Source organism: Schistocerca cancellata, chromosome 4 (genome assembly GCF_023864275.1).
Source record: "Schistocerca cancellata isolate TAMUIC-IGC-003103 chromosome 4, iqSchCanc2.1, whole genome shotgun sequence".
Classification (NCBI taxonomy): domain Eukaryota; kingdom Metazoa; phylum Arthropoda; class Insecta; order Orthoptera; family Acrididae; genus Schistocerca; species Schistocerca cancellata.
This window is the reverse complement of record NC_064629.1, coordinates 535,471,291-535,497,688: the sequence shown is the minus strand read 5'-3', so window position 1 is coordinate 535,497,688 and position 26,398 is coordinate 535,471,291. Positions and strand designations below refer to the sequence as shown.

Below are 26,398 nucleotides of genomic sequence, written 5' to 3'. Positions count from 1 at the left end.
CATGTGCTATATGCCATTTTCACCAGAGACAAAACAAGTGGCAATTACAGAAAAAATTCTCTAGGTGACTGATGATTGAAACTTCAATCTTTGGAATTTTAGTCTGATACTTCCCCACTCAGCTCACAACCCACATTTCATGCTGAATATAATTAAGATTTTTGTTAACATAATGATTTATTTTAATAAGAGAAACTAATATCCCTGCTTTAAAGCTGACTCTGAGGGGAAATCAGTGATTGAAAGTAATTTAAGTGCTCTCTTCTTTCTTTGTGTACATTTGAGAACATATGAAATCATTTTTATATGACAATATTATGAGAAGATTGGTTACTACTCACCATACAGAGAAAACATTAAGTTGCAGACAGGCACAAAAAGACTGCTATCCATTTGAGCTTTCAGCCAAAAGGCCTTCTTAACAGTAGAAAAAACATACACTTTCAAACAAGCACAACTCACACATACAAGACTGCTGTCTCTGGCCACTGAGGCTGGATTGCATACAGCAACTATGCTTGATGGAAGAAGCGATCTGTGGGTGGTGCATCTAAGGAGATGGGTGGGCTGTGGAAGGGGAGGGATAGCAGGATGGGGGTGAGTGAAGGTATAGTGTTGCTTGTGGGGTCATGCATGGATGTGCCAGGGATGGGGTAAGGCTGCTAAGTGCAGTCGCGAGGTTAGATGGTGGCAGAGGTGGGGGGTGGGGTGGTGGGAGGAGGAGAGTGGAAAAGGAGAGATGTTGAGGATGGGGAGAAAGACTAGTGACTGTGTTGGCAGAATTAAAGGCTGTGTAGTGCTGGAATGAGAGCAGGGAAGGGGATAGGTGGGTCAAGGACAGGAAATATCAAAGGTTGAGTTCAGGGGGTTCACGGGAAGTTAATATATATAGCAGGGAGACTTCCCACCTGCGTAATTCAGAAAAGCTCATTTTGATGCTGACTGTGAAGTAGTCATTGAAGTGAAGCACATTGTGTTGGTCAGCATGTTCACCAACTGGGTGGTTCAGCTGTCTCTTGGCCACAATTTGTTGGTGGCCATTCATATGGACAGACAAATTGTTCATTGTCATGCCCACATAGAATGCAGGTGCAAGAATAGACACATTTGCTGACTTATCAATGAGAGTGTTAGAAGCCCAAAGTCTGACTTTCTCTACAGAAGCTATTCATGCCTTTTGGCACCATACTGTGTGACTAGTTATGGTTAATAAAATAAATATATAAATAAAAAATGCATAAATAAATAAATAAATCTCTGTTCAAAAATTCACATCTGTGAAATCAAAATCTGATGCTGGGTAGCACTGAGTACTATGTTGTTTCAACCCCTGCATTGTAACATGCTTGCATCCTCCTAAGTATACAGTTGCCATTACTGCTCAGACCTGTCCAGCTATTTCAATGTAGCCCTCTTTAGCTCAGCCACAATATGAGGAAGGTGCTTATGATGATGCAGATGTTCATGAGGTACATGCAATATGCACATGCACTATCATCTTGAAAGACAATCCAGTGGCCAAAATGTTAACAATAGGGCTGAAAATAGGCTGGAGGATAATGTCCTGATACTGTACAGTACTCAAATTACCACTGATATTAATGAGAAATGACAACCAGCTCAAACCATGAATGATTCATGTCCCTGTAGGACCCATAGGACTTCATGTCTGACACATGTATTGATAGTTGGCAATATCCACACTTTTTCTAGGACAATAATATAAAGTAAATTCATATGGCATGATTGGGTCAACATGCACGCCCTTAATCTATCCCTATCCTACTGGAGAAAGGGGACTTACAGCATAACATAGAATCCAAACTATGCCTCACTCCTAGCATACCTATCTATGCGGTCATGCATTATCCTGCTGAAATGTAGCGTTTCGCAGGGATCTAATGAAGGGTAGAGCCACGGGTCGTAACACATCTGAAATGTAACGTCCACTGTTCAAAGTGCCGTCAGTGCGAACAAGAGGTGACAGGGACGCGTAACCAATGGCACCCCATACCATCACGCCGTGTGATATGCCAGTATGGCGATGACGAGTACACGCTTCCAATGAGGGTTCACTGCGATGTCGACAAACACGGATGCGACCATCATGTTGCTGTAAACAGAACCTGGATTCATCTGAAAAAATGACGTTTTGCCATTCGTGCACCCAGGTTTGTCGTTGAGTACACCATTGCAGGTGCTCCTGTCTGTGACGCAGCATCAAGGGTAATTGCAGCCATGGTCTCCAAACTGATAGTCCATGCTGCTGCAAATGTCATCGAACTGTTTGTGTAGATGGTTGTTGTCTTGCAAACGTCCCCATCTGAAGACTCAGGGATCGAGACGTGGCTGCACGATCCGTTACAGCCATGCGGATAAGGTGCCTGTCATCTCAACCACTAGTGATACGAGGCTGTTGGGATCCAGCATGGTGTTCCGTATTACCCTCCTGAACACACCGATTCCATATTCTGCTAACAGTCATCGGATTTCGACCAACGCGAGCAGCATTGTCGCGATGCGATAAACAGCAATCGTGATAGGCTACAATCCGACCTTTATCAAAGTCGGAAACGTAATGGTATGCATTTCTCCTCCTTACACGAGGCATCATAACAACGTTTTACCAGGTAATGCCGGTAAACTGCTGTTTGTGTATGAGAAATGGGTTGCAAACTTTCCACATGTCAGCATGTTGTAGGTGCCGCCACCGGCGCCAACCTTGTGTGAATGCTCTGAAATGCTAATCGTTTGCATATCACAGCATCTTCTTCCTGTCGGTTAAATTTCGCGTCTGTAGCACGTCATCTTCGTGGTGTGGCAATTTTAATGGCCAGTAGTGTAGATGTAGATGTAGATTGCTGAGAGATGAAGGCAGACTGAAAAACTTCAATGTCTGATGGAGATTAGATCCAGCAGGCCAGTTTCCATGATTATACCTTAGCACTAGATCACCACACCTGACTTCTATGACAGTTATTATGCATCAGACAAACTCTGCACTCATTGGTGAAGAGAAACTCATGCTATTACTCCACGTTCTATTCATTGTTTTCCTTTCCTACCTTCTTCATAAATATGATGCTGATGGGGATGTACTTTTGTTCATAATGGATGCCTTGAGGCCAAATTGGTTGTGCAGAGATGATTAATTGTACACAGCCTGGATCAACACAGCATTCCCAGTAGCCTCCAAAATGAAAGCACATAGTTCTGTTGCACTCTCTTCCCTGTGCTTATGAGCCACAGTCAAGCATTCCTTAGCTGGTGTTGTTGACTATGGATGACCACTATGAGGCAGACCTTCAATGCTTTGTACCTCATAATGATAGCTGAATGTTCACATGACATTACAATAGTGAACACCAATTTTACATGCTGAAAACCCTTCTTGAAATAATGTGACAGTGCATACATAATCTATGCCTGAAATGATTCTTTGGGGCATACAGAACATTATATACAAGCTGCATGGTCCACTCACAATTCAAGATATGGTGTGTTCTAATGAACTGCACTGAGAGTTCAGGTTTAGTTGTACCTCCATTACACAAGTGACTGTATGTAGCAATTTACTGTACTCAAAAGAGGTTTCTGGTCAAAAGAAACACAAACTGTGCAAATGATAAGGGTGGTGCAAAATATTTTGAACAGCTATGTACTCAAATAAATGTAATATTCTTGGTTTCATACTTACAACTTTTCCAAGCATTTGATCACCATCATTTTCTTCATCAGGATCATCTTTATCTGATAGTAGTTTTGCAAAATTAAGACCACTTGACACTATGTCACCAAAGCTACCTTGTGTCTCAACACCTCCCTGAAACATGAAGTGATATATGAGAATACTAAAACCAGAGAATCAATTAATATGTTACTGGACATGTCTCATTGATGTGCGTATACACTTTCAACTACATTGGTGTGCAAAATTTAAGGGTGAAAGTAACTTTCACACGAGGTGTCATTGCCAAGTAACATAGCTTGATGAAACTTGAACCCTACATAGAAAGAATACCTACAGTATAGTACAGAAGATAGCTGAGAGAAATATGCAATGAAATGAACAGAAATTACATTTTTATTCAAAGACAATAATTACACCAAAGTAATCACAATTTATGATGTCCCTGCATAATACAAAAGTCAGGGCGAAATGCACATATGAAAAGATGAACATGGGAAAGGAGTTAAGTGTCACAATAGTATTGACTGGTGTGTGTGTGTGTGTACTATGTTCAAAGCTTTGGAGGTCAGTATGGCCATACAACATTATGCCTCCCCACACCACAACACCTGGACCACCAAAAAAATGATATTAACAATGTTCATGAGTGCATTACATGTTGCCACCCCTGCCATATGAGGGTACTGTAACTGCTTGCTGATCGACATGCACTTTTTTTCAAGTATTTGTTTAAGAGCCTCATGTTGTGGGACCAGCTTCTTTTGGCACCACAGTCATCCTGACCACATGCCATGTGACATCTAGCTTTCTTTGCATGACTGGGAGACATCTCACAACATACTCCCACAAATAGTTAATATGTTATGTTAATTTATTCATCTTGTCCTTAAATTTTGCAGAGAAGTGTAAATGAATTCCCTATTAAAACCTGTCGTACTGGAAACTTTTTTGACATAAAAAATGTATTTATCCTACCAGAGTAGTTTAGAGGTGAATGAAGGCACAGTTTACATACACTCCTGGAAATTGAAATAAGAACACCGTGAATTCATTGTCCCAGGAAGGGGAAACTTTATTGACACATTCCTGGGGTCAGATACATCACATGATCACACTGACAGAACCACAGGCACATAGACACAGGCAACAGAGCATGCACAATGTCGGCACTAGTACAGTGTTTATCCACCTTTCGCAGCAATGCAGGCTGCTATTCTCCCATGGAGATGATCGTAGAGATGCTGGATGTAGTCCTGTGGAATGGCTTGCCATGCCATTTCCGCCTGGCGCCTCAGTTGGACCAGCGTTCGTGCTGGACGTGCAGACCGCGTGAGACGACGCTTCATCCAGTCCCAAACATGCTCAATGGGGGACAGATCCGGAGATCTTGCTGGCCAGGGTAGTTGACTTACACCTTCTAGAGCACGTTGGGTGGCACGGGATACATGCGGACGTGCATTGTCCTGTTGGAACAGCAAGTTCCCTTGCCGGTCTAGGAATGGTAGAACGATGGGTTCGATGACGGTTTGGATGTACCGTGCACTATTCAGTGTCCCCTCGACGATCACCAGTGGTGTACGGCCAGTGTAGGAGATCGCTCCCCACACCATGATGCCGGGTGTTGGCCCTGTGTGCCTCGGTCGTATGCAGTCCTGATTGTGGCGCTCACCTGCACGGTGCCAAACATGCATACGAACATCATTGGCACCAAGGCAGAAGCGACTCTCATCGCTGAAGACGACACGTCTCCATTCGTCCCTCCATTCACGCCTGTCGCGACACCACTGGAGGCGGGCTGCACGATGTTGGGGCGTGAGCGGAAGACGGCCTAACGGTGTGCGGGACCGTAGCCCAGCTTCATGGAGACGGTTGCGAATGGTCCTTGCCGATACCCCAGGAGCAACAGTGTCCCTAATTTGCTGGGAAGTGGCGGTGCGGTCCCCTACGGCACTGCGTAGGGTCCTACGGTCTTGGCGTGCATCCGTGCGTCCCTGCGGTGCGGTCCCAGGTCGACGGGCACGTGCACCTTCCGCCGACCACTGGCGACAACATCGATGTACTGTGGAGACCTCATGCCCCACGTGTTGAGCAATTCGGCGGTACGTCCACCCGGCCTCCCGCATGCCCACTATACGCCCTCGCTCAAAGTCCGTCAACTGCACATACGGTTCACGTCCACGCTGTCGCGGCATGCTACCAGTGTTAAAGACTGCGATGGAGCTCCGTATGCCACGGCAAACTGGCTGACACTGACGGCGGCAGTGCACAAATGCTGCGCAGCTAGCGCCATTCGACGGCCAACACTGCGGTTCCTGGTGTGTCCGCTGTGCCGTGTGTGTGATCATTGCTTGTACAGCCCTCTCGCAGTGTCCGGAGCAAGTATGGTGGGTCTGACACACCGGTGTCAATGTGTTCTTTTTTCCATTTCCAGGAGTGTATTATGCAATCATTAAAGTTACAATATAGAATCTGCAGGAAGCTTTATTGTAGTGTGCAAGGACATATTTTCTTTTGTTATTCATGTAAAAATTCAGATTCAAATCTGCTAACATCTACATCTACTTTATATTCCACAAGCCACTGTGCAAAGCATGACAGAGGGTACATCATACCCAAGTTTTTTATCCCTCCCATTCCATTTGCATACAGAGTGAGGGAAAAAGTACGAGGTGCATTCAAGTTCTAAGGCCTCCGATTTTTTTTCTCCGGACTGGAAAGAGATAGAAACATGCGCATTGTTTTAAAATGAGGCCGTGTTCATTGTCAATATGTCCCAGAGACAGCAGCACCATACGGCAGATGGAATTTTACCGCCAGCGGTGAGAATGAGAACTGTTTTAAATACTTAAAATGGCGACATTTTCCTTACTTGAACAGCATGCAATCATTCGTTTTCTGAATTTGCGTGGTGTGAAACCAATTGAAATTCATTGACAGTTGAAGGAGACATGTGGTGATGGAGTTATGGATGTGTTGAAAGTGCGTTCATGGGTGCGACAGTTTAATGAAGGCAGAACATCGTGTGACAACAAACCGAAACAACCTCGGGCTCGCACAAGCCGGTCTGACGACATGATCGAGAAAGTGGAGAGAATTGTTTTGGGGGATCGTTGAATGACTGTTGAACAGATCGCCTCCAGAGTTGGCATTTCTGTGGGTTCTGTGCACACAATCCTGCATGACGACCTGAAAATGCGAAAAGTGTCATCCAGGTGGGTGCCACGAATGCTGACGGACGACCACATGGCTGCCCGCGTGGCATGTTGCCAAGCAATGTTGACGTGCAATGACAACATGAATGGGACTTTCTTTTCGTTGGTTGTGACAATGGATGAGACGTGGATGCCATTTTTCAATCCAGAAACAAAGCGCCAGTCAGCTCAATGGAAGCACACAGATTCACAGCAACTTTGAAATGATTCCTCATGCTCCCTACTCACCTGACCTGGTTCCTAGCAACTTTGAAATGATTCCTCATGCTCCCTACTCACCTGACCTGGTTCCTAGTGACTTTTGGCTTTTTACAACAATGAAAGACACTCTCCGTGGCCGCACATTCATCAGCCGTGCTGCTATTGCCTCAGCAATTTTCCAGTGGTCAAAACAGACTCCTAAAGAAGCCTTCCCTGCTGCCATGGAATCATGGCATAGCGTTGTGAAAAATGTGTACGTCTGCAGGGCGATTACGTCGAGAAGTAATGCCAGTTTCATCGATTTCGGGTGAGTAGTTAATTAGAAAAAAAATCAGAGGCCTTAGAACTTGAATGCACCTCATATTGTTTATATGCCTCTGTTTGTGCACTAATCTCTCTTATCTTATCTATATCTAGACCTATACTCCATAGTCCACCTTACAGTGTGTGGTGGAGAGTACTTCATGTACCAGTGTCACTTCCACATATTTTGTTCCCGTCACAAGTGGCCTGCAGGAAGAGCAGTTGTTGGTAAGGCTCCATGTGAGCTCAAACCTCTTTACCTGCATAGTCTTTCCACAAGATACATTTAGGAAGAAGTGATGAATCAGTTGGCTCTTCTAGGAACATACACTTTTAGAATTTTACCAGCAAACAACACTTGTAGTGTCCGCAGTGGAGTTGCTTGAGCATCTCGATGGTACTCTCATGCTTACTAAATGAACTTGTAATGAAATTTGTTGCTCATGTTGGTCATGTGAAACCCTGCTCGCGCTATTCGTCCACGAGACTCAGAGGGCCATAGACACGGGTTCACAGGTAGATGCCGTGTTTCTTGACTTCTGCAAGGCGTTCGATACAGTTCCCCACAGTCGTTTAATGAACAAAGTAAGAGCATATGGACTATCAGACCAATTGTGTGATTGGATTGAGGAGTTCCTAGATAACAGGACGCAGCATGTTATTCTCAATGGAGAGAAGTCTTCCGAAGTAAGAGTGATTTCAGGTGTGCTGCAGGGGAGTGTCATAGGACCGTTGCTATTCACAATATACATAAATGACCTGGTGGATGACATCGGAAGTTCACTGAGGCTTTTTGCAGATGATGCTGTGGTGTATCGAGAGGTTGTAACAATGGAAAATTGTACTGAAATGCAGGAGGATCTGCAGCGAATTGACGCATGGTGCAGGGAATGGCAATTGAATCTCAATGTAGACAAGTGTAATGTGCTGCGAATACACAGAAAGATAGATCCTTTATCATTTAGCTACAAAATAGCAGGTCAGCAACTGGAAGCAGTTAATACCATAAATTATCTGGGAGTACGCATTAGGAGTGATTTAAAATGGAATGATCATATAATGTTGATCGTCGGTAAATCAGATGCCAGACTGAGATTCATTGGAAGAATCCTAAGGAAATGCAATCCGAAAACAAAGGAAGTAGGTTACAGTACGCTTGTTCGCCCACTGCTTGAATACTGCTCAGCAGTGTGGGATCCGTACCAGATAGGGTTGATAGAAGAGATAGAGAAGATCCAACGGAGAGCAGCGCGCTTCGTTACAGGATCATTTAGTAATCGCGAAAGTGTTACGGAGATGATAGATAAACTCCAGTGGAAGTCTCTGCAGGAGAGATGCTCAGTAGCTCGGTACGGGCTTTTATTGAAGTTTCGAGAACATACCTTCACCGAAGAGTCAAGCAGTATATTGCTCCCTCCTACGTATATCTCGCGAAGAGACCATGAGGATAAAATCAGAGAGATTAGAGCCCACACAGAGGCATACCGACAATCCATCTATCCACGAACAATACGAGACTGGAATAGAAGGGAGAACCGATAGAGGTACTGAAGGTACCCTCCGCCACACACCGTCAGGTGGCTTGCGGAATATGGACGTAGATGTAGATTTTTGGATCTTTTCTATTTCCTCTATCCATTCTGTACTGACTGGAAATATTCAAGTCTTGTCAAATGAGGGTTTTGTAAACTCACTCCTTTTTGGAAGGAATGCACTTTTTGAGGATTCTTGCAATTAAACTCATTTGGCATCTGCCCTACCTATGATTACTTTCATGTGGTCATTCCACTTTAAATAGCTCTGTACACTCACTTCCAGATATTTAATGCATGTGACTGTTTTGGGTGATTGTCTTACAATCATATAATCATAACTTCTGGGTCTTTCTGCCTGCTTATGAGCAATACATTACATTTGTTTATACTGACTGTCAACTGCCAATCCCTGCACCAAGCATCAATCCTCTGCAGCTCTTCCTGTATTTCACTACAATTTTCTAAATTTTTTACTTCTCTGTATATAATAGCACCATCCACAAAAGCCTTATGGAACTTCTCATGTGATCCACTAGACCATTTATAAATATATTCTCATGATCCTTATACAAAATATATAATAATGGCAGCATAGAAGTTGTGTGGCTACTAACAACTTATTAATCACCAAAAGAGGAATAATGAGATATGGTTTGCCCTGACATGGGACTGAGTAAATGTGTATTTTCATTTGATAATTTTAGCTTTTGCTTATCTCCTACCATTTTTCCAATAAAATATATGTTTTCAAAATTTCATGAACATGACATTGAACAGCAATTTTTTGTTTGCCTTTGTTTATATGTTATTTCTGCATAAGTTAAAGTACTTCTTTTTTGGCTGCCGATAAGCAACTACTTTTCCATATATTTCAGCATCATATTATTTACTTCAAAAATACAATTAACTGTTTCTGGTACACACACTTCCTAAGCTGGAATTGCATGTTTAACCATTTCACCTATTCTTAGGGTGTTTGATAATTCCTCTTCTTGTCCACTACATCGTTACTGAGGATAATGCAAAGCAGCACATTGACCAGTGCCATCTGCATTACACTCAAATATGTCACTAGATTCAGCACAGGAATTTAATATTTTTCAAGGAGAACTGACTGAGTGTCCTCATTCAGCATTTTAATTTTACATCTACAAGTCATCTGCTGGGTATTTTCAGTTCCTTGGCTGCAAACAGGAGCCTTATTTCATACATCTACCCATTTTATTGAATGTGAGGCTGCTATATATGTTAAATTCAATGTTTCCAGTAAAAACTAAAGTTGGATGCAAGAATGATCTCAGAATGGGAGACAGATGAAATCAGTCTTTCAATCTGAGAATCTTAAAAATGTTCCTGTTTTCATTCAGAGGTTTCTATATGCTTTCATCCATTAGTTCAAAGGTCTCACAAATACTGTGGTAGTTTATTTCTCACTTAACAGCTTGAGAAATGTGGTCTTCAGAATATGAAAACATATAGTGCAGTATAAATTTGTAACAATTGTATTTTACAACAGTTTTAATACTGTACTTATAGAAAGGATCATATACCATTTTCTAAGCAGACTCAAGGTATATAAGTAGGGCAGAGACAAATGGGACATAATTCTAGCAATGATGATGGCCACAAATAGGGAAATCGATTGATATACACATCTTTCACAATGGACAGATTGCTTTGGCCATGCATCTGGCCATAAGTATCTCAGAAATGGTGAAGCTGTCAACTGTTCATGTGCTGTTGTCATTAGGATCTATGGAATGAGGTAGAAGAATGGTGAAACAATGAGTAGCCAATGAAATGTTGAATTTCCAGTCTATAAAGCAGGATAGACAGCAGTCTGAGGCAGATCTGATGACAGAGTACAATGCTGATGCAGGCATACTATTCAGATCAGATTACTGAAAATGGGGTTCTGCAGCAGATGACCCCTATGTGTTCCCACATTAACAATGTAACATTGTCAATTATAACTGCAGTAGCCACAGGATCTCTGAGATAGGACTGTGGATCATGCTATCATCCAGGTGAACAGCTGCTTGAAACATGCGCTGCACCACAGATGCTGCATTTTGGGAATAGTATTATGTTATCCATGTAGTATGACAGTAATCATAGGCACCTTGACAGCTATGGACTACATGATCGTTATTGCAGACTGCTTGCACCCTCTCATGCTTGATGTCTTCCCTGTGCATGATGGTATCTTCCTTCAAGATAACTATCAGTGCCACAAGGCCAGAATCACACTAAAGTGGTTTTAGAGGTATTACAGTAAGCTCACACTGATGTCCTCTAAATTCACCTTATCTGAAGCTGATGGAACTCATCTTGGGTCTCTACTTAGTGCCAGTTCCATGCCCATAAGGGCTTGTCAAATCCATGCCACATAGAATCAAAGTGATATTGAATTCCAAAGGTGGACCTACACTCTATTAAGCAGGTGGTCATGTTTTGGATAATTAGTGTGTATTATTATGTGGTAAGATGACTTGCGAAAATAAAGAATTTTGTACAATGCAATGCTAATTGCATAGTAAATCATCCTATGAGATTCCATCAGTGTATCTACACAGAATATTTCCTTATTTCCACACATTATTGGAGTTATCAATTAAAATTTTCAGAATTAGAATAGAAAAGTAATTTTTAGATATAATAACTTTGTAGATAATTATGGTACAGTCTAGAACTTACATTATTCAGAATTACAATATGATCTGCTTTCTGGAGGTACTGCAGCTGATGTGTCACTAAAATCCTGGTTTTTTGTTCTAAATACCCACATATACATTCATTGAACAGATGTTTTCCAACATGCGTGTCAACTGCTGATAAAGGATCATCTAAAAGATAAATGTCAGCATTGCTGTATACAGCCCTGAAGAAAAGAAGAAGAAAAATAGAAAAATGTTTCAATGAAAATATAAAATCCAAATTGAATGCAGCTGTGGTGAAACATTGTATAAATTCTTAAGTAAAATCAAACAGTGGAAAACCCAATATGAAATAATGACAATATTATGAAAAGCTTAGTTGCTACTCACCATAGAGCAGAGATGCTGCATCACAGATAGGCACAACAAAAAGACTGTCAGCAAGTAAGCTTTTGTCCAAAAAGGCCTTCATCAGAATGAGACAACACACACACACACACACACAACTGACACGCACATGATCAATCTTTGGCATTGTCAGCCAGAGACTGTGGTCACATTATGTGTGTGTGTGTGTGTGTGTGTGTGTGTGTGTGTGTGTGTGTGTGTGTGTGTGTGTGCGCGCGTGCCTGTATGCTGCTTAATTCTGATAAAGACCTTTTTGGCCAAAACATTACTTGCTGACAGTCTTTTTGTTGTGCCTATCTGAGACTCAGCATCTCCAGTACATGGTGAGTAGCAACTATCCTTTTCAAAATGAATTCTTAAGTAACATTTCTGTGAAAGCTTACTGATATTAATTAACATTTATTTTTTAGTATCTAACTGTGACCCTCAACAGAAACACCATAATAATATAACATTATTGTAATAAGTATGGTAACATAGACATAAAGTTCCATCTCCTATACGAAAATAGTCAGTGCTATGAAATGTGAACAATGTACTTGGTTAGTTTGAATCTGTTTCTTTCTGCATCATAATTAGTCTGTTACGTACAATTTCATTGAAAAAAAAAACTTTTAATGGAAACACAAGTCACTGATTAATTTAATTTCCTTGATTTCTGAATTTGAACTAGAAATTCCTTTATCCATAAGTAAAATCCCCAACATCTTTTATTTGTGCTAGTAGTTCAGCAAAATAGTAGATTAGTATTTTTTTAATTACAAGAGGAATTTATTACCTTGCCAGATTAATTCGTGCTCGCTGTCCTCCACTAAGATTAATGCCTCTTCCTCCTACTATGGTTTCATCTCCTTTTGGCAATAACTGGAAATCCCTTTCTAAGAAACACACTCTGACTATTTCTTTGTATTTATGGCTGTCAAACGGTTGTCCAAATAGAATATTTTGCTTTACAGTTCCTGTGAAAACCCATGGCTCTTGATTTACATAAGCTACTGTACCTCTACGAGCAACTGATCCATTTTTCAACCGTAACTCTCCAAGAATTGAGTAAAGAAGAGAACTCTGTAACCAAGTAAAATACTTATCAGTTTGCAAATTAAAAATAAAATGTTTTGCCAGTCTATTATATTGTAAATGAACCTTCATTAACGCTAATAAATGTAGGGTGTTTCAAAAATATTCATTGTCATTCACAAGATTATATCTTATAGGTGAATAAAGATAAAAGCTTTAGTTTTATTTCTAAAAGGCCCAGTTAACTTTATAACAATATATCTTTTACGTGCATGCAGATACATTGGAAGACTTTTTATAAATGCATTTACGATCAAAATTTTCATTTATCTTTCACAAATGTTCAATGTATCCTCCATAATTTGCATTTTTGGGAATCCTGCTTTCATTGCTGTTGTAATGTAACACAGCAGTTCATCCACAGTTGTTGAAAGATAGGCCACATAGATGAAGTCTTTCACAAACCCCCACAAAGAAAAATAATGAACACACTGTGAGACCATGCGACATTAAAATTGCTGTTACATCAAGTGCTTTTAGCTGTGGTATGTGAAATGCAGTACTCTTGACTACAATCACACAACACAGTTGCAAATGAATTAAACCTGTTGCAATGGAGAATGCAAAATGTCTTTTGTTGTTGCATCATCACCATATCAAATCATATGAGTGAGCAGATAAGCTAGCAGCACCAGGGAGACCCCTACCAGCAATCACATGAACCTGCAACTTACAGTTGGCAGAAATGTACACTTTTTGTTTTGATGTGTGAGTTAAAATTCACTCCAAGTCTCTGTCTTCATTCATTTGGTTCTTTATTTATTTTTATTATTCTTTATGTAGAACATATATTCTTGTGAAACTAGATGAATTTTTTTTAAACACGCTGTGTTTAAGCCAGAAATTATATTTTGAAGAAGGCCCGTTCTGGGTCATCCGTAATATTAAAGATGCCAATAAGTTTCTAAAATATGGTAACTACTATAATGAAGAAATGGGAATGCCAGTAATCATTAGATGGTTAAAAAGGATTGGAAGATAATCAGTTGCAGAAAAAAAACTACAGTACAACTACTGTTTAAATAAACACTAGTAAAGAAATATGTAATACTCATTTGTAATACAAAAGAATAAAACAATGCCTGCAGTAACATAATGAAATATTTAAGGTTATTAAAATTATTGGCATGAAACATTAAACAGAAAAAAGTTGGGGAAAAATTAGAGGGACAAAAAAGAAATCAGTTCAGAGAATAGGTCACATTAGTGGAGAAGTGTTTCAGCTTTGAAGCATTTTTCACAGCTTGAGATGAGTGTTGAGTAGAAATGTCAGGATAAGGAGAAAGAGTGAGTGACTGGAGAATAGGAACAAAAAGATGAAATGGATTAAACAACTAACTAATCACAGTGTTTTACCTCCTCAAATGGAATGAAGCCACTTTGAGATATGATCGTACGAGGCATTTCTGTATTCAACATTATGATATCATGCAATATGAGTAACATTTTCTGTGCTGCACTTGTTGCATGTCAAACTTTGTATACCTCATTTTACAGACTGTATTTGGTCACGGATTCCAGTGGTTAGTTACAATGGAGTTTCTATTGATCCTGCAGACAATTTTGTAATGGGTATGATAAGTTTTTCACAGTTGTGTGCAGTAATAGTTGTTTTCTGTGGCTAGTTAGAGAGGAAAATGTAACTGCATAGCTCTCGCAGCCAGAGTCAGTTGACACAAAAGTTTTCTGAGCATTGTACCACGTCATAATGTAAAAAAACTGTACTGGAGAAACCAACATTTTGGCCATGATTACAGTGACCAAAAGTTGGTTTCTCCAGCATATTTTTTTACATTATGACATGTTATGATACTCAGAAAACTCTTATACCTAGTGAGGAAAATTTTAACATATAGCACAGTGTTGAATATTACAGCATCTTAGAAACTAAATAATTAGTCATAGAAAAAAACAGAGGTTATACAGCTCATGAACAGCTGCAGATAAGGTCTAAAGGATTATTTTCTCATCTATAATAAGGATTTGTAATAGAAAATTATGCACGTATTAAGTTCCTTGTGGAAAATATATAACTGAATTTTCACTATAGGTCTATGAAATGATCATTTACATAATATCTAATGCAATCTTTTCACAGTTTTAAGTTGCAAAGAAATTGCAAGTTAATTTACTTAGTAGTGAACCTCTTTTTTGATAACCACGAAATCAGCTGACAGATCTGAGTTTACTGACCTTTCCACTTCCCACAGGCCCAATTACAGCACATAAACTGCCAGGAAGTACATGCATGGACACATCATTTAGAGTTTCTTGTGGTGCACTCCAGCAGGCTGTTGCACGGTCCATTCTAACTTCTCCTTTACCGACGCCTTCTTCATCTACAGACAATTCCTCTCGTTTATCAAGAAATTCCTGAAACAAATGGAAAGATAGGGAAATATACTTCTATACTGCATAACCAAAAAATATATATATTATATTATTATTTTTTCCTTATTTTGTTGTTAAATTTATTCTTATCAAAGTGGAGTCATATGTTTGTCCAAATTATTAAGTCACAAAATTTAGCTCTGTATCATTTTGGACACATAGACCATAGACGTTGTTTAAGCCTCCTTGGTACTCTTTCTCACTTGTACGGCTCATTTAACACAAATCTGTACACATGAAATAAAATTTTCATCTAGAGAGAGCATTACAACATAAAAACTAATATTAAAGATCAACTTTTATGCGTGAAATGTTTTGGGAGGGTCATATTTTTAGCAGATGCCTTTTCTTAGCTGTAAAATTTGAAACAGAATGGGGTGACAGCACTACAAGAATTTATGCAAAAAAGGAAAGGCACAATTGTAATTATCTCAACAAGTTTTTGAGATGCTTAACCAAAAGCATCAGTTTTATTTCTTTGAAAGAGTATACAGTCATTGTTTCATTTGATAACATTATTACAAGAGGAAAAAATGACTACTGGTATTTTTGAAATGACATTGCATATCACCATAAGGTGATGTTTCAGTTATTCTTTAATGTGTGACTAGGTTTGGTCAAAGACTATTATCAAGCACTTGCTGTACAAGTGCCCTGAATAAAGGGAAAGAAAATACACTATGAATTAAAATATTGCAGACAGGGGTAGTTGTTACACAGAGGATTTTGTTTGACCCTAATATTGAATTAACCCACATTCTTTCCAACAAATACACACTATACACAAAATACACTATGAATTAAAATATTGCAGACAGGGGTAGTTGTTACACAGAGGATTTTGTTTGACCCTAATTTTGAATTAACCCACATTCTTTCCAACAAATACACAAAATACACTGTGAATTAAAATATTGCAGACAGGGGTAGTTGTTACACAGAGGATTTTGTTTGACCCTAATTTTGAATTAACCCACATTCTTTCCAACATTCTAGTACTATAGGGTGTCAAACAAAGGAATCCCTGATTCCAAAATTAAATATCTCAGAAAATAAGATTGATAGCTGAGTGTAACAAATCTCATGTTTGTCGTAAAAGCTGCTAACAGATGGCACTGTAATTGCAAAAAAAAGTGTGCCACAGCTCAGAATGATCAGTTCTACCACTGACACATGAAAGAAGGTTAGTCTACTGAAGGAAGAGTTTGAAATCATGTATTCCATTGAACAACATGTTTTTCAGGTACTGGAATACAACAGGTGAGAATAGAGTTCTATGGCAAAAAGACAGAGTTTTCAAAGATGATTTAGTGTGAAAACCATTCACAAGCTCTTCACAAAATTCCAGCAGACAGGCAGTGTTGCTGATGACCTAGTGGAGAATATTAGCCCCAGACAAACTGTAGTTACTCCTGAAAATGTCACCATGTTTTCTGGAAATAGTCAGCAAAATCTGAGGAAATCTGTTCAAAGAATTGCAGCAGAGATTGGTATGAAGTGTTCCAGCACACAGAATATACTGAGACAGATCCTATACATTTCCATTTACAATCTAAAGTGATCCAGCCATACCTGTATGAGCTGTTTGACAGAAGGTGAGCCAGATTCCCACAAGGACTGATAGTGAAGGATTTGATGTTGGCTGCATCTGGTACATAGAAGAAGCACACTTCCACCTCAGTGGAGTCAGGAATAAACAAAGCTGGTGATTTTGGGGTTCCAAAAATCCCTGTTCATGTGATGCAGATATTCTCGCAAAGTGACTGTTTCAACTGCATATGCTGCAGAAGTATTATTAGCCCTTTTTTCATGTGAGAAATGGTCACTAGTGAATGTTAAACCACACACTGGAGGTCTAACCAGGCAATGAGTGGTACAGGTAAACTGGGGTCAGACCACATCACAGTGAACAGGTGTTTCACTTTTGTGACGAATATTTCGGGAATAGAGTCATTGCATTGGATTATTGCAAATTTACTCATTCAGAGATGGATTGGCCTCCATATTCAACTAATCTGACTCTTTGTGACTACTTTTTGTGGAGCACATTGAAGGATGCTGCCCACCTGAATCATCCCACCATGCTGGATGAGCTTGAATTGGCAATCTGTGTGGCATTTGTATCCATTTCTATTGAGACACTACAGGATGTAATGATAAATTTCATTCTTTGTTTGTGCCACTTCCATGCTGTAAGTGGTGGACATTTTGAAACGATTATGATGTGACTGCAAAGGCTGTTTGCAGAGGACTGGTGTAATTATGCGTGCTGATTCTGTATGACCTGCACAGTGCACAGTGCCATCTGCTATCACCTTTTCAAACTATTTCAAACCTTCTGTGTAACTTCTCTATATAACTCTTACAGCTTTTACAATGAACATATCTCTTGTTGCACTCATCTTAGTTTAGGGGATATTTAATTTTGAAATCAGGGGCTACTTCGCTGGACACCTTGTACTTGTCATTCATTGGTCTCCTCACTGATCATTGCAACATTCAGTCACTATCAGAGACATGTAGATGCTTCTTTTAACAGCATCATAGCCTTTATCTATACCAGAGCAAATTCTGTATAATGTGAAAGACTAAATTTCAGGTAAGTGATAAAATGTTTAAAAATACCTTACAAATTAATATTTTTGCCTTTGTGTACATGGACAGAAAACCATGACACATAGGACAAACAGTTCCAGTTCTATCACAATAAATCTTTGTAATGTAAAAGCCTTTGCAGTGTTTGTTCAGTCCCGCATTACATATTTTTTGTTAAGGTAATGTAAGAAATCACAAGAAAGACAAACAATCTTCACTAAAAGAAGGGACTGATTGATAGGCCACACCCTGAAGCATAAAGAAATCATGAATTTCATACCAGAAGTAAATGTGTGGGGTAAAATTGGAAAGGGAAACCAAGGCATGAATACAGGAAGCAGGTTCAAGTGGATGTATGTTTCAATAACTATGTAGGGATAAAGAGACTTGCACAAAAGTAGACTAGCATGAAGAGCATCAGCAAACCAGTCATGTGACTGAAGACCATAAAACAATATCCATACATCCATTCTGGTGCCTGATATCCAGTCAATGCCTGGGTGGGACTGGTATCATACTCAATTTTGTGGAAAACCAGACATGTCTATAGGCTATTATTATGATGTTGTCATCACTCCTAAAGGTATTTTAAAGCTACTGACACCTTTCACCAGAGAGGAATCCATGTGTCCCTTCTACCTGCATTAATGTGTATTGCATAGTCAAGTATGAGAGTTTTTGAAAGTGTTTACACATTGTGTAACTGAAATGTAATCTGGGAATGAGTCTGGTATTTATATAAGTGTATGTGGAAAATCACTATAAAGCCACATCCAGGCTGGCCATCACAATGGTCTCCATCATTAATCCATGAAATGGATTTTATCTGGAGCCATTGCATCTTCCCATGGGCAATTTAACACACTCAGCTTTCTGAGCATATACTGTAGCAAGAACAGTAAGGAGCATATTGTGAACTCTACAGTCAAATGCTCTGGACAAGTCATAGCAATTACCAGTTGACAGTATTTCGCCAATTAAATTCTGAATAATTTTCTTTTTTAATTGTAAAATGACTTGTTTTCTGGAGACACACTTCTGAAATTCATTTGGAGACTAGCTAAATATCCTTTTATGAGAGACGTGTATTATGGTTCTTCGGTATACAATATACCAGTAATTTTGAGAGGGAGCTTAACAGCAAATTTCATCAGTAATTATCAATACCTGTCTTACTGCCTTTTTCATAAAGTAAATTGAAAGTACCATACTTCAGTCTGTCTGGAAGTATCCCCTATGATAGTGATTTTCGTTGCATATGAAACTGAATACACGTGAAACAGTATTTCAGCTATTTAATTGAGATATTATCAACTCCACAAGAGTTTTTGCTTTAAAGAGAGTTAATTATATACTTAATTTCTATGACAGAGTGTGGGACAATTATGATTTGCCTATATTTATGTGGGCATATATTCCATTGCTTTATAAATTGAGCTGCCCTACAAATCTTCGAGGCTACTTCAAGGAAGTGATCAATAAATACAAAGGCTAACTAACTACTAAATTTTAATAACAGAGCCTCTATGTTCCTTAAGGTATTTCACATTTTCTCATTTATATGTAACCATGTAAGTTCAATATTATTATCTGAGTGACTAGTTCCAGAGGTTATACAGAGGTTTTTGTATTATTTTATAATCAATATCCCTAAGACAGTACAATATTTATTTATTTATTTATATCCCATAAATCCAATACTACAAGGCATTCGCATGGATGTAGGACGTGTCAGAATTATAATAAATAATACAAAAGGAATACATAAAAGTACCTCTTGCAAGAGGATATCTGGTATAAGACAACATACACATTAATAGGTATAGAAAAAATTACATTAAAAAATATGGTAGATCTTAATAGCTAAATGAAAGATGAAATAATGTTAACAGTGATTTTGAGTATCATAATGCATAATAGCACATCAAATTAGTAAATGAGAAAATGAATTACTGTTAACTTTACTGAAATATTCTTCTACCGAATAGAAGGAATTATCTGATAAATACTGTTTGAGCTGTTGTTTAAATTTGGTAAGCTCATGGATAAATAATTTCAGTGATGGTGGGAGAGCATTGAACACCTTGCAGCTCATGTAATGGACTCATTTTTGTACAATAGTAAGGTTTTTTGATTCATAATGGAGGTCCATCTTCCTCCTGGTATTGTGGGTATGGTATGAATCATTGGTTTTGTACAATTGTCCATTTTTACCAATGAAACATAAGAGGGAGTAGATTTATTGGCATATAGTTGTCAGTATCCCTAATTTTCTGAAAAGGTTCCTACAAGAATGTCTAGGCGGGACTCCGCTCATTATCCTAATAACTCTGTTTTGGATAGTGACTGATTACCCCAGAAAACTATGCCATACAGCAATAATGCATGGAAATAACTAAAATAAGCAGTTTTGTGGTGTCTCGGTCACATACAGTGGAAATAATATGAACAGTGAATGTTGCTGAGCTGAGTTTTTTGTGGAGGTGCAAAACATGTTCATACCATTTTAGACTGTTGTCAATGTGTAAACCCAGAAACTTGGTTGACTCAACTTGTAGTAACTCACTACCATTCAATGTAATAATTAATTGATCCTCAACTTTTTTCCTTACTTGGAAATGCACAAACTGGGTCTTATTAACATTTAGTGATAACCCATTATTTACAAACCAATTACATACTTCACTAAAGACAATATTGGCCGATTCCTCAAGATTGAGGTTGGGAGTTTTGTTGATGAGGATAGAGGTGTCATCAGCAAAAAGAGTAAAGTGAGTTTTAAAGCTAGTACACAAGGGAAGGTCATTGATAAAGATGAGAAAGAGAAGGGGTCCAAGTACAGAGCCCTGAGGAACACCACAGCCAATAGAGCCCCAGCTATATGACACAGAGTACCCCTCAGAGTCGTTCAACATAACCTTCTGCTTTCTTCCAGCTAGGTAGGATTTAATCCATGAGCCAACTGAGCCACTTATACCACAATATTCAACATTTGCTAAGGGGATTTCATGATTAACACTGTCAAAGGCCTTAGAAAGGTCACAGAAGATACCAACAGGAGATAATTTATTATTGAAAGACTCTAAGATTTGATGGGTGAAGGAAAAAATAGCTTGTTCTGTTGATACACCCTGTTGATATCCGAACTGGCTACTGTTTAATACCTTATAATGCATGAGGTGTTCAATAAGTCTTTTCTGAAACAATTTCTCAAGAATTTTAGAAAAGGTTGTTAAAAAGGAGATAGACCGATAGTTGGTAACATCGGCTTTATCTCCTTTTTTAAAGAGAGGTTTGACAATAGCATACTTTAGTCTCTCAGGAACAATCCCGTACTGGATGGGTTCATTGAACATGTGGCACAGTATTTTGCTTATTGGCTTATAGCACTCCTTCAGTAATCTTGAAGAGATACCATCTATGCCAACAGTTCTTGCTCTTCATCTCTCTAATTATATTCTTAATTTCATGTACTGTGACAGGAGTCACTTTAATTTGCTTGTTTTTTTTTTTATTAATAGCTTTTTGAAGGGATAATATGGCTTCATTAACAGAACTTGTTTTTCCAGTTTGTACTGCTGATGCCAGACAGTGATTGTTAAAAATGTCAGTGATTATTTCAACATTGTCATGAATGGTATCATTTGTTTTAATTTCTATTGTGTTTTGTGCAGCAGGGATTTTACCTGTTTCCCTTTTTATTATACCCCATATGGTTTTAATTTTGTTATCAGAGACATCAATTTCTGATTTTATAGAAATACTCTTTGCCCTTCTTAGAACTTTTTTAAGGATAGAGCAGTATAGTTTGTAATGTTTTTCCTTTTCTACATTATAACTGGATTTGAGTGAGGTATACAGATTCCTTTTCCTTCTGCAAGACATTTTAATGCCCAGAGTTAGCCAGTTTTTATTAGAGTAGGTCTCACATTTGGATTTGACCATTCTTTTAGGAAAGGCCGCTTCGAATAGGCAGGTAAATTCATTTAGAAAAGCATTGTACTTGTCATTAACATTGTCAAAGAGCTCAATCTGGTCCCAGTCTACTTCTTGCAGGGAATTACAGAAGCTATTGATAGACTGTGTGTTTATTACTCTGAAAGTTTTACTGCAGGAATTGTTCTTACAAAGACGGCTAATATTATCAATTGAAAGTAGTTGACCATCATGGTCTGAGAGCCCATTCAATATACATTTTACAGTTATGTTTAGAAATCTACTGCTGTCTAAGAAGATGATGTCAATTCGACTTGTAGAATTAGCTGTGACTCTAGTGGGAAAATCCACCAGTGCTGTTATGTTAAAAAGAGTTCATTAAATGCGATAAATCATTTCTTCCCATGTTATCTGTAAGAAAGTCAACATTAAAAATCACCTACAATTATAATATCTTTTGTTTTTGCAAAGAGATGAGTTAACAGAGATTCTAACTGTTTTAGATTTTGCTTGTAGGAGCCCTATAAAATGAAAGGACAGTAAGTTCAGAAACATCAGTACAGATTACAACTACACAAACCTCACAATGTTGATCAATACAGTATTCACTCAAGTCTAAAAATCTATAAGCTATGTTGTTCTTAAAATAAATCACCACTCCACCCTTATCTAAAGAATGTCTACAGTAAAGAGCTGCTAGTTATTCAGTTGCAGTGTGTCACAACCAAGTTTCATGAAGTGTTTACTAAAACAGATTATATCAGCATTATTAATAAAGTTTATCTAAAATGTTAATGGATAGCTCATCTACTTTACTTAATAAGCCTTGAATGTTCTGATGGTAAACAGCAAATTTATTAGCACTGGCTGGAGATTTGAGGTGGTTGATTGGGTTAGTCTCTCTTAAAGTATTAACATTAGGCTTACTTGGAGGTATAGTTATGACACAATTTTCCTCTCCTTGTGATGATACTATAAAAAATTCTCACTACAAACTGCGGCTTTTTTGGACCTCTGGCTCCTCCTCCTTGCAGGTGGCACTTCTCCTTGGGTTGGTGAAGAATCCTTATCTGTTATCTGCTCTGATGGTTCTGCAACAGCTGCAAATGATACTCTGGGTGCTGATGATGCTTAATCTTTTGGCTCTGGAACTATGCTTGATGCCAGTATATCTTCTTGCAGTGATGCTAGGAATGTCTCTTCTGCTTGTGGGAGTGATGATATCCCCTGATCTTCTTCTGAAATTGTTGGTAGGTCTATTCTGGATTCTGAAGTGATTTCTTGAATGACCATTGGAGCAACATTATTTGTTGATGCTAGTACTACTGTTGCAACCACTTCTGATGAGTGTGGTTTTCCTTCAGTTGATACAGGTTTTGCTGCCCTTGGTAAAGTCTCTGATGTATGTCAGCAATTAATCCTGGTAATGCTGCCAAAGGGGTTGGTTCTCTTGAATTCGCTGATGATGGTGAATTTGCTAATGCTATTAATAGTGAGTCCACTGTTGGGAGTTGAGTTGTTGCAGTAATTTTGGAAAGTTGAGCTGCTGCATATGGTGGTGTTTGCTGAGGTACTGAAGGTTGATCTGTTCTATGCGAGTAATTTATTTTTTTGCTACTTACAGGCAGCATTTCCACAATTTTTCTGCAGAGAAGTTTCTTGCCTTTTCTGTTAAGTTGCAACCTATGTCTCGTGAAGCTGTCTGTAAGTAGGACATCGACAGACAGAAACTGAGTATTTAGATACAGTTTACATATATTTTTGAACTGTTCATTAGCCTTGATTATTTCATTGTTTATGCACGATTCAAATGTAAGGTCATGTCTATGTAGAATTCCCATGACTATCATTGCTGTACTACTATTAGAATTAAGTATCCTCTTCAAGTTTTGGACAGCACTCAACAATTCATTTTTATAAACGTCGTTGGCTCCCCCCACTATTACTGCATATTCATTTATATTTGTATTTTATGATTTCATTCAAGAGTGCTCCTGGTTTCATATAACTGCAAACTTTAACATCATGATCTTCATGTAAGATTTTTGCTAGTCCACGACTGTGACTATCCGAGTGGATGTTTACCTTAAGAGATTTCTTCCCTGACACACTTTTATTTGACAATACAGTAGCAAATGAGTATTCACTATTTCTATTCTCTTCAAGAACACTGAAACAATTATTTAATGGCACTTGGATGACAGATTCATTTGGTTTTCAATGAGTGAACTTTTTAGGCCTATTAAACTCAGCACAACTTTTATTTGGTGATGTATTAACACTGTTCAGTGACTGAAGATATATCAAGTCCTGTTTTAGCTTTACTATGTCATCACACAGGATGTCAATGAGTTTTTCTTTTGTTGCTAATTCACACAGAATATCGTGCAAATTTTGGTGCAAAGGTCTGTGTTTACCGGGCTGATCACTAACACTTGTATATACATGAGAGTTTACATGTTCATTTTCCCCAGTGTTTTTAATTAAGATGTGGCACAGCATGCAAAAATTATCACACACTGCATTCTTGTTATTGTTATTTGAAATCAGTCACACTTCTGTGTCTGTCCTGACCATTTTATATAATTTCCTTTTCCTTGCATATGAAGTTTTGATGATAAGCAGCTGCCAAAGAATGACAAAAAACTGAGAACTGAGATCTGTCATACTATACATCACTATCTCTAATCAGCATCCTTTAATGTTGCCTCAAAACATTTTGTTGTCTGTCATTTAATTTCTCTGTTTTCCATGATACCACGTTGTTGCAACCAACCACTTTGTTGCTCATGTGTCATAGTCAGAGAAGTCATTCACTACTGGATAAACATTCATATCACTGATTTAGTGGTTAACTACAACTGTACTATCTATTAGTGTACTACTTTCCTGTGTAATTATGGTGCGACTATTGATAACAGAACCCATGTTATAATCATTTCTTTTATCTGAATCTTTCAGAAAATTAATATTAAAATCTCACAGACTATCATTTGGTTTCATTTTTCTGTTAGGTGGAATAATAATGACTTTCCAGTAGCAGAATTTCACATGTACAGACTTTTAATTGTCAATCTAAGAAGACTGGTTGGTTGATTTGGGGGAGAGGACCAAACAGGGAGGTCATCGGTCCCATCAGATTAGAGAAGGATGGGGAAGGATGTTGGCCATACCCTTTCAAAGGAACCATCCTGGCATTGAAACAATTTAGGGAAATCATGGAAAAACTAAATCAGGATGGTCGGATGCAGGTTTGAACCATCATCCTCCCAAATGCAAGTCGAGTGTGCTAACCACTGCATGACCTCGCTTAGTAATCTAAGAAAAACTTTTGTTCAATGTAATTGCTTAAGAAGATCTAGAATGGGTATCTTCCACTTAAAAATGAAGATGATTTAGCAATGGTTTAAACATTGGTATATGCAAAATACTGCTAGAAGTGTGATTGTGTCACTAGGATTATACTGTCAGCATAAAGTTTATCAGACTAATTTAGAGCATCACATACCTGTACTCTTTTTATAGACACCTGACACTCTCCACAACTGTATATGCCCATTGGGAAGAAGTATGTGAGTGTCAGTGTAAGAATGTTGTAATACTGCGCCAGCACAAAAACCTGAAAAAGTACAAAAATAATCATAAATCATAGTAATTTTAATTCTTTTAGGCAACTGCAGCAACTGGTAACATCATCATACATCATTAGGGGAGAGTCAGCTAAGAGTGCCCAGTCAGGTAAGAGTGCAAGTTGCTATATTTTTAAGTTGGCTAACATGGTCAGGCACCTTATGCTACCTGCTAGTTACTCACCCTCTCCTGATCAGTATGGCAGCATATGATCTGCCTCTGACCACATGTATGTGATTAGTAGGTAAGAAATGTCTTGTAGTAATTCATTATAATTTTTTCAGTCAGTTTATTAGCAATACAGAGTGTTGACATTGATTCAGCATAATTTCCAATATTACCACAATGAAAAGCAGATATGTAGCTACTGACTAATGTAATACACTGCAAGGTAAGGCTTGAGAATGAAAGAGAGATCTGAGATTACATTTTTATGTCAATGGTGACAAAGAGTGTGCACTCAGAGGTTGGCTAACATTTGGGGTACACTGTAGTGGTCACCCTATTTCTGTGCGTATGCATGATTTGTTTTTATTGTGCTGATAGCACTTAGCTCATCCATACTTTAAATTGTTAGTATTACAGGTATAGCAATGGGTAATTACTACAGAAAAACTGATATGAAGCTAATTTTCCCTAAAGAAATACTAAATGACATAAGCATTATAACTGAAAATGATGAAAGCAAGAGGCAAGGTGCAAAACTCTTTGTCACTGGGATGTCTACTCCTCAAATTTGTCTTAGGAAGAATATACTTGCAA

General features: G+C 38.5%; 1 protein-coding gene across 3 annotated transcripts in view; it reads right to left on the bottom strand.

The window, feature by feature from the left end:
• LOC126183603 (ATP-binding cassette sub-family C member 4-like) overlaps positions 1-26,398 on the bottom strand; it is a 267,542-nt gene that overhangs the window by 84,549 nt on the left and 156,595 nt on the right. For all 3 annotated transcript variants that reach the window (XM_049925712.1, XM_049925713.1, XM_049925714.1), the window contains exons 8-12: positions 25,515-25,625; positions 15,278-15,457; positions 12,786-13,072; positions 11,640-11,823; positions 3,698-3,823 (exon numbers count right to left, since the gene is read on the bottom strand). In XM_049925712.1, the coding sequence (XP_049781669.1) occupies positions 3,698-3,823; positions 11,640-11,823; positions 12,786-13,072; positions 15,278-15,457; positions 25,515-25,625 (888 nt within the window). The remainder of the gene's footprint in view (positions 1-3,697; positions 3,824-11,639; positions 11,824-12,785; positions 13,073-15,277; positions 15,458-25,514; positions 25,626-26,398) is intronic.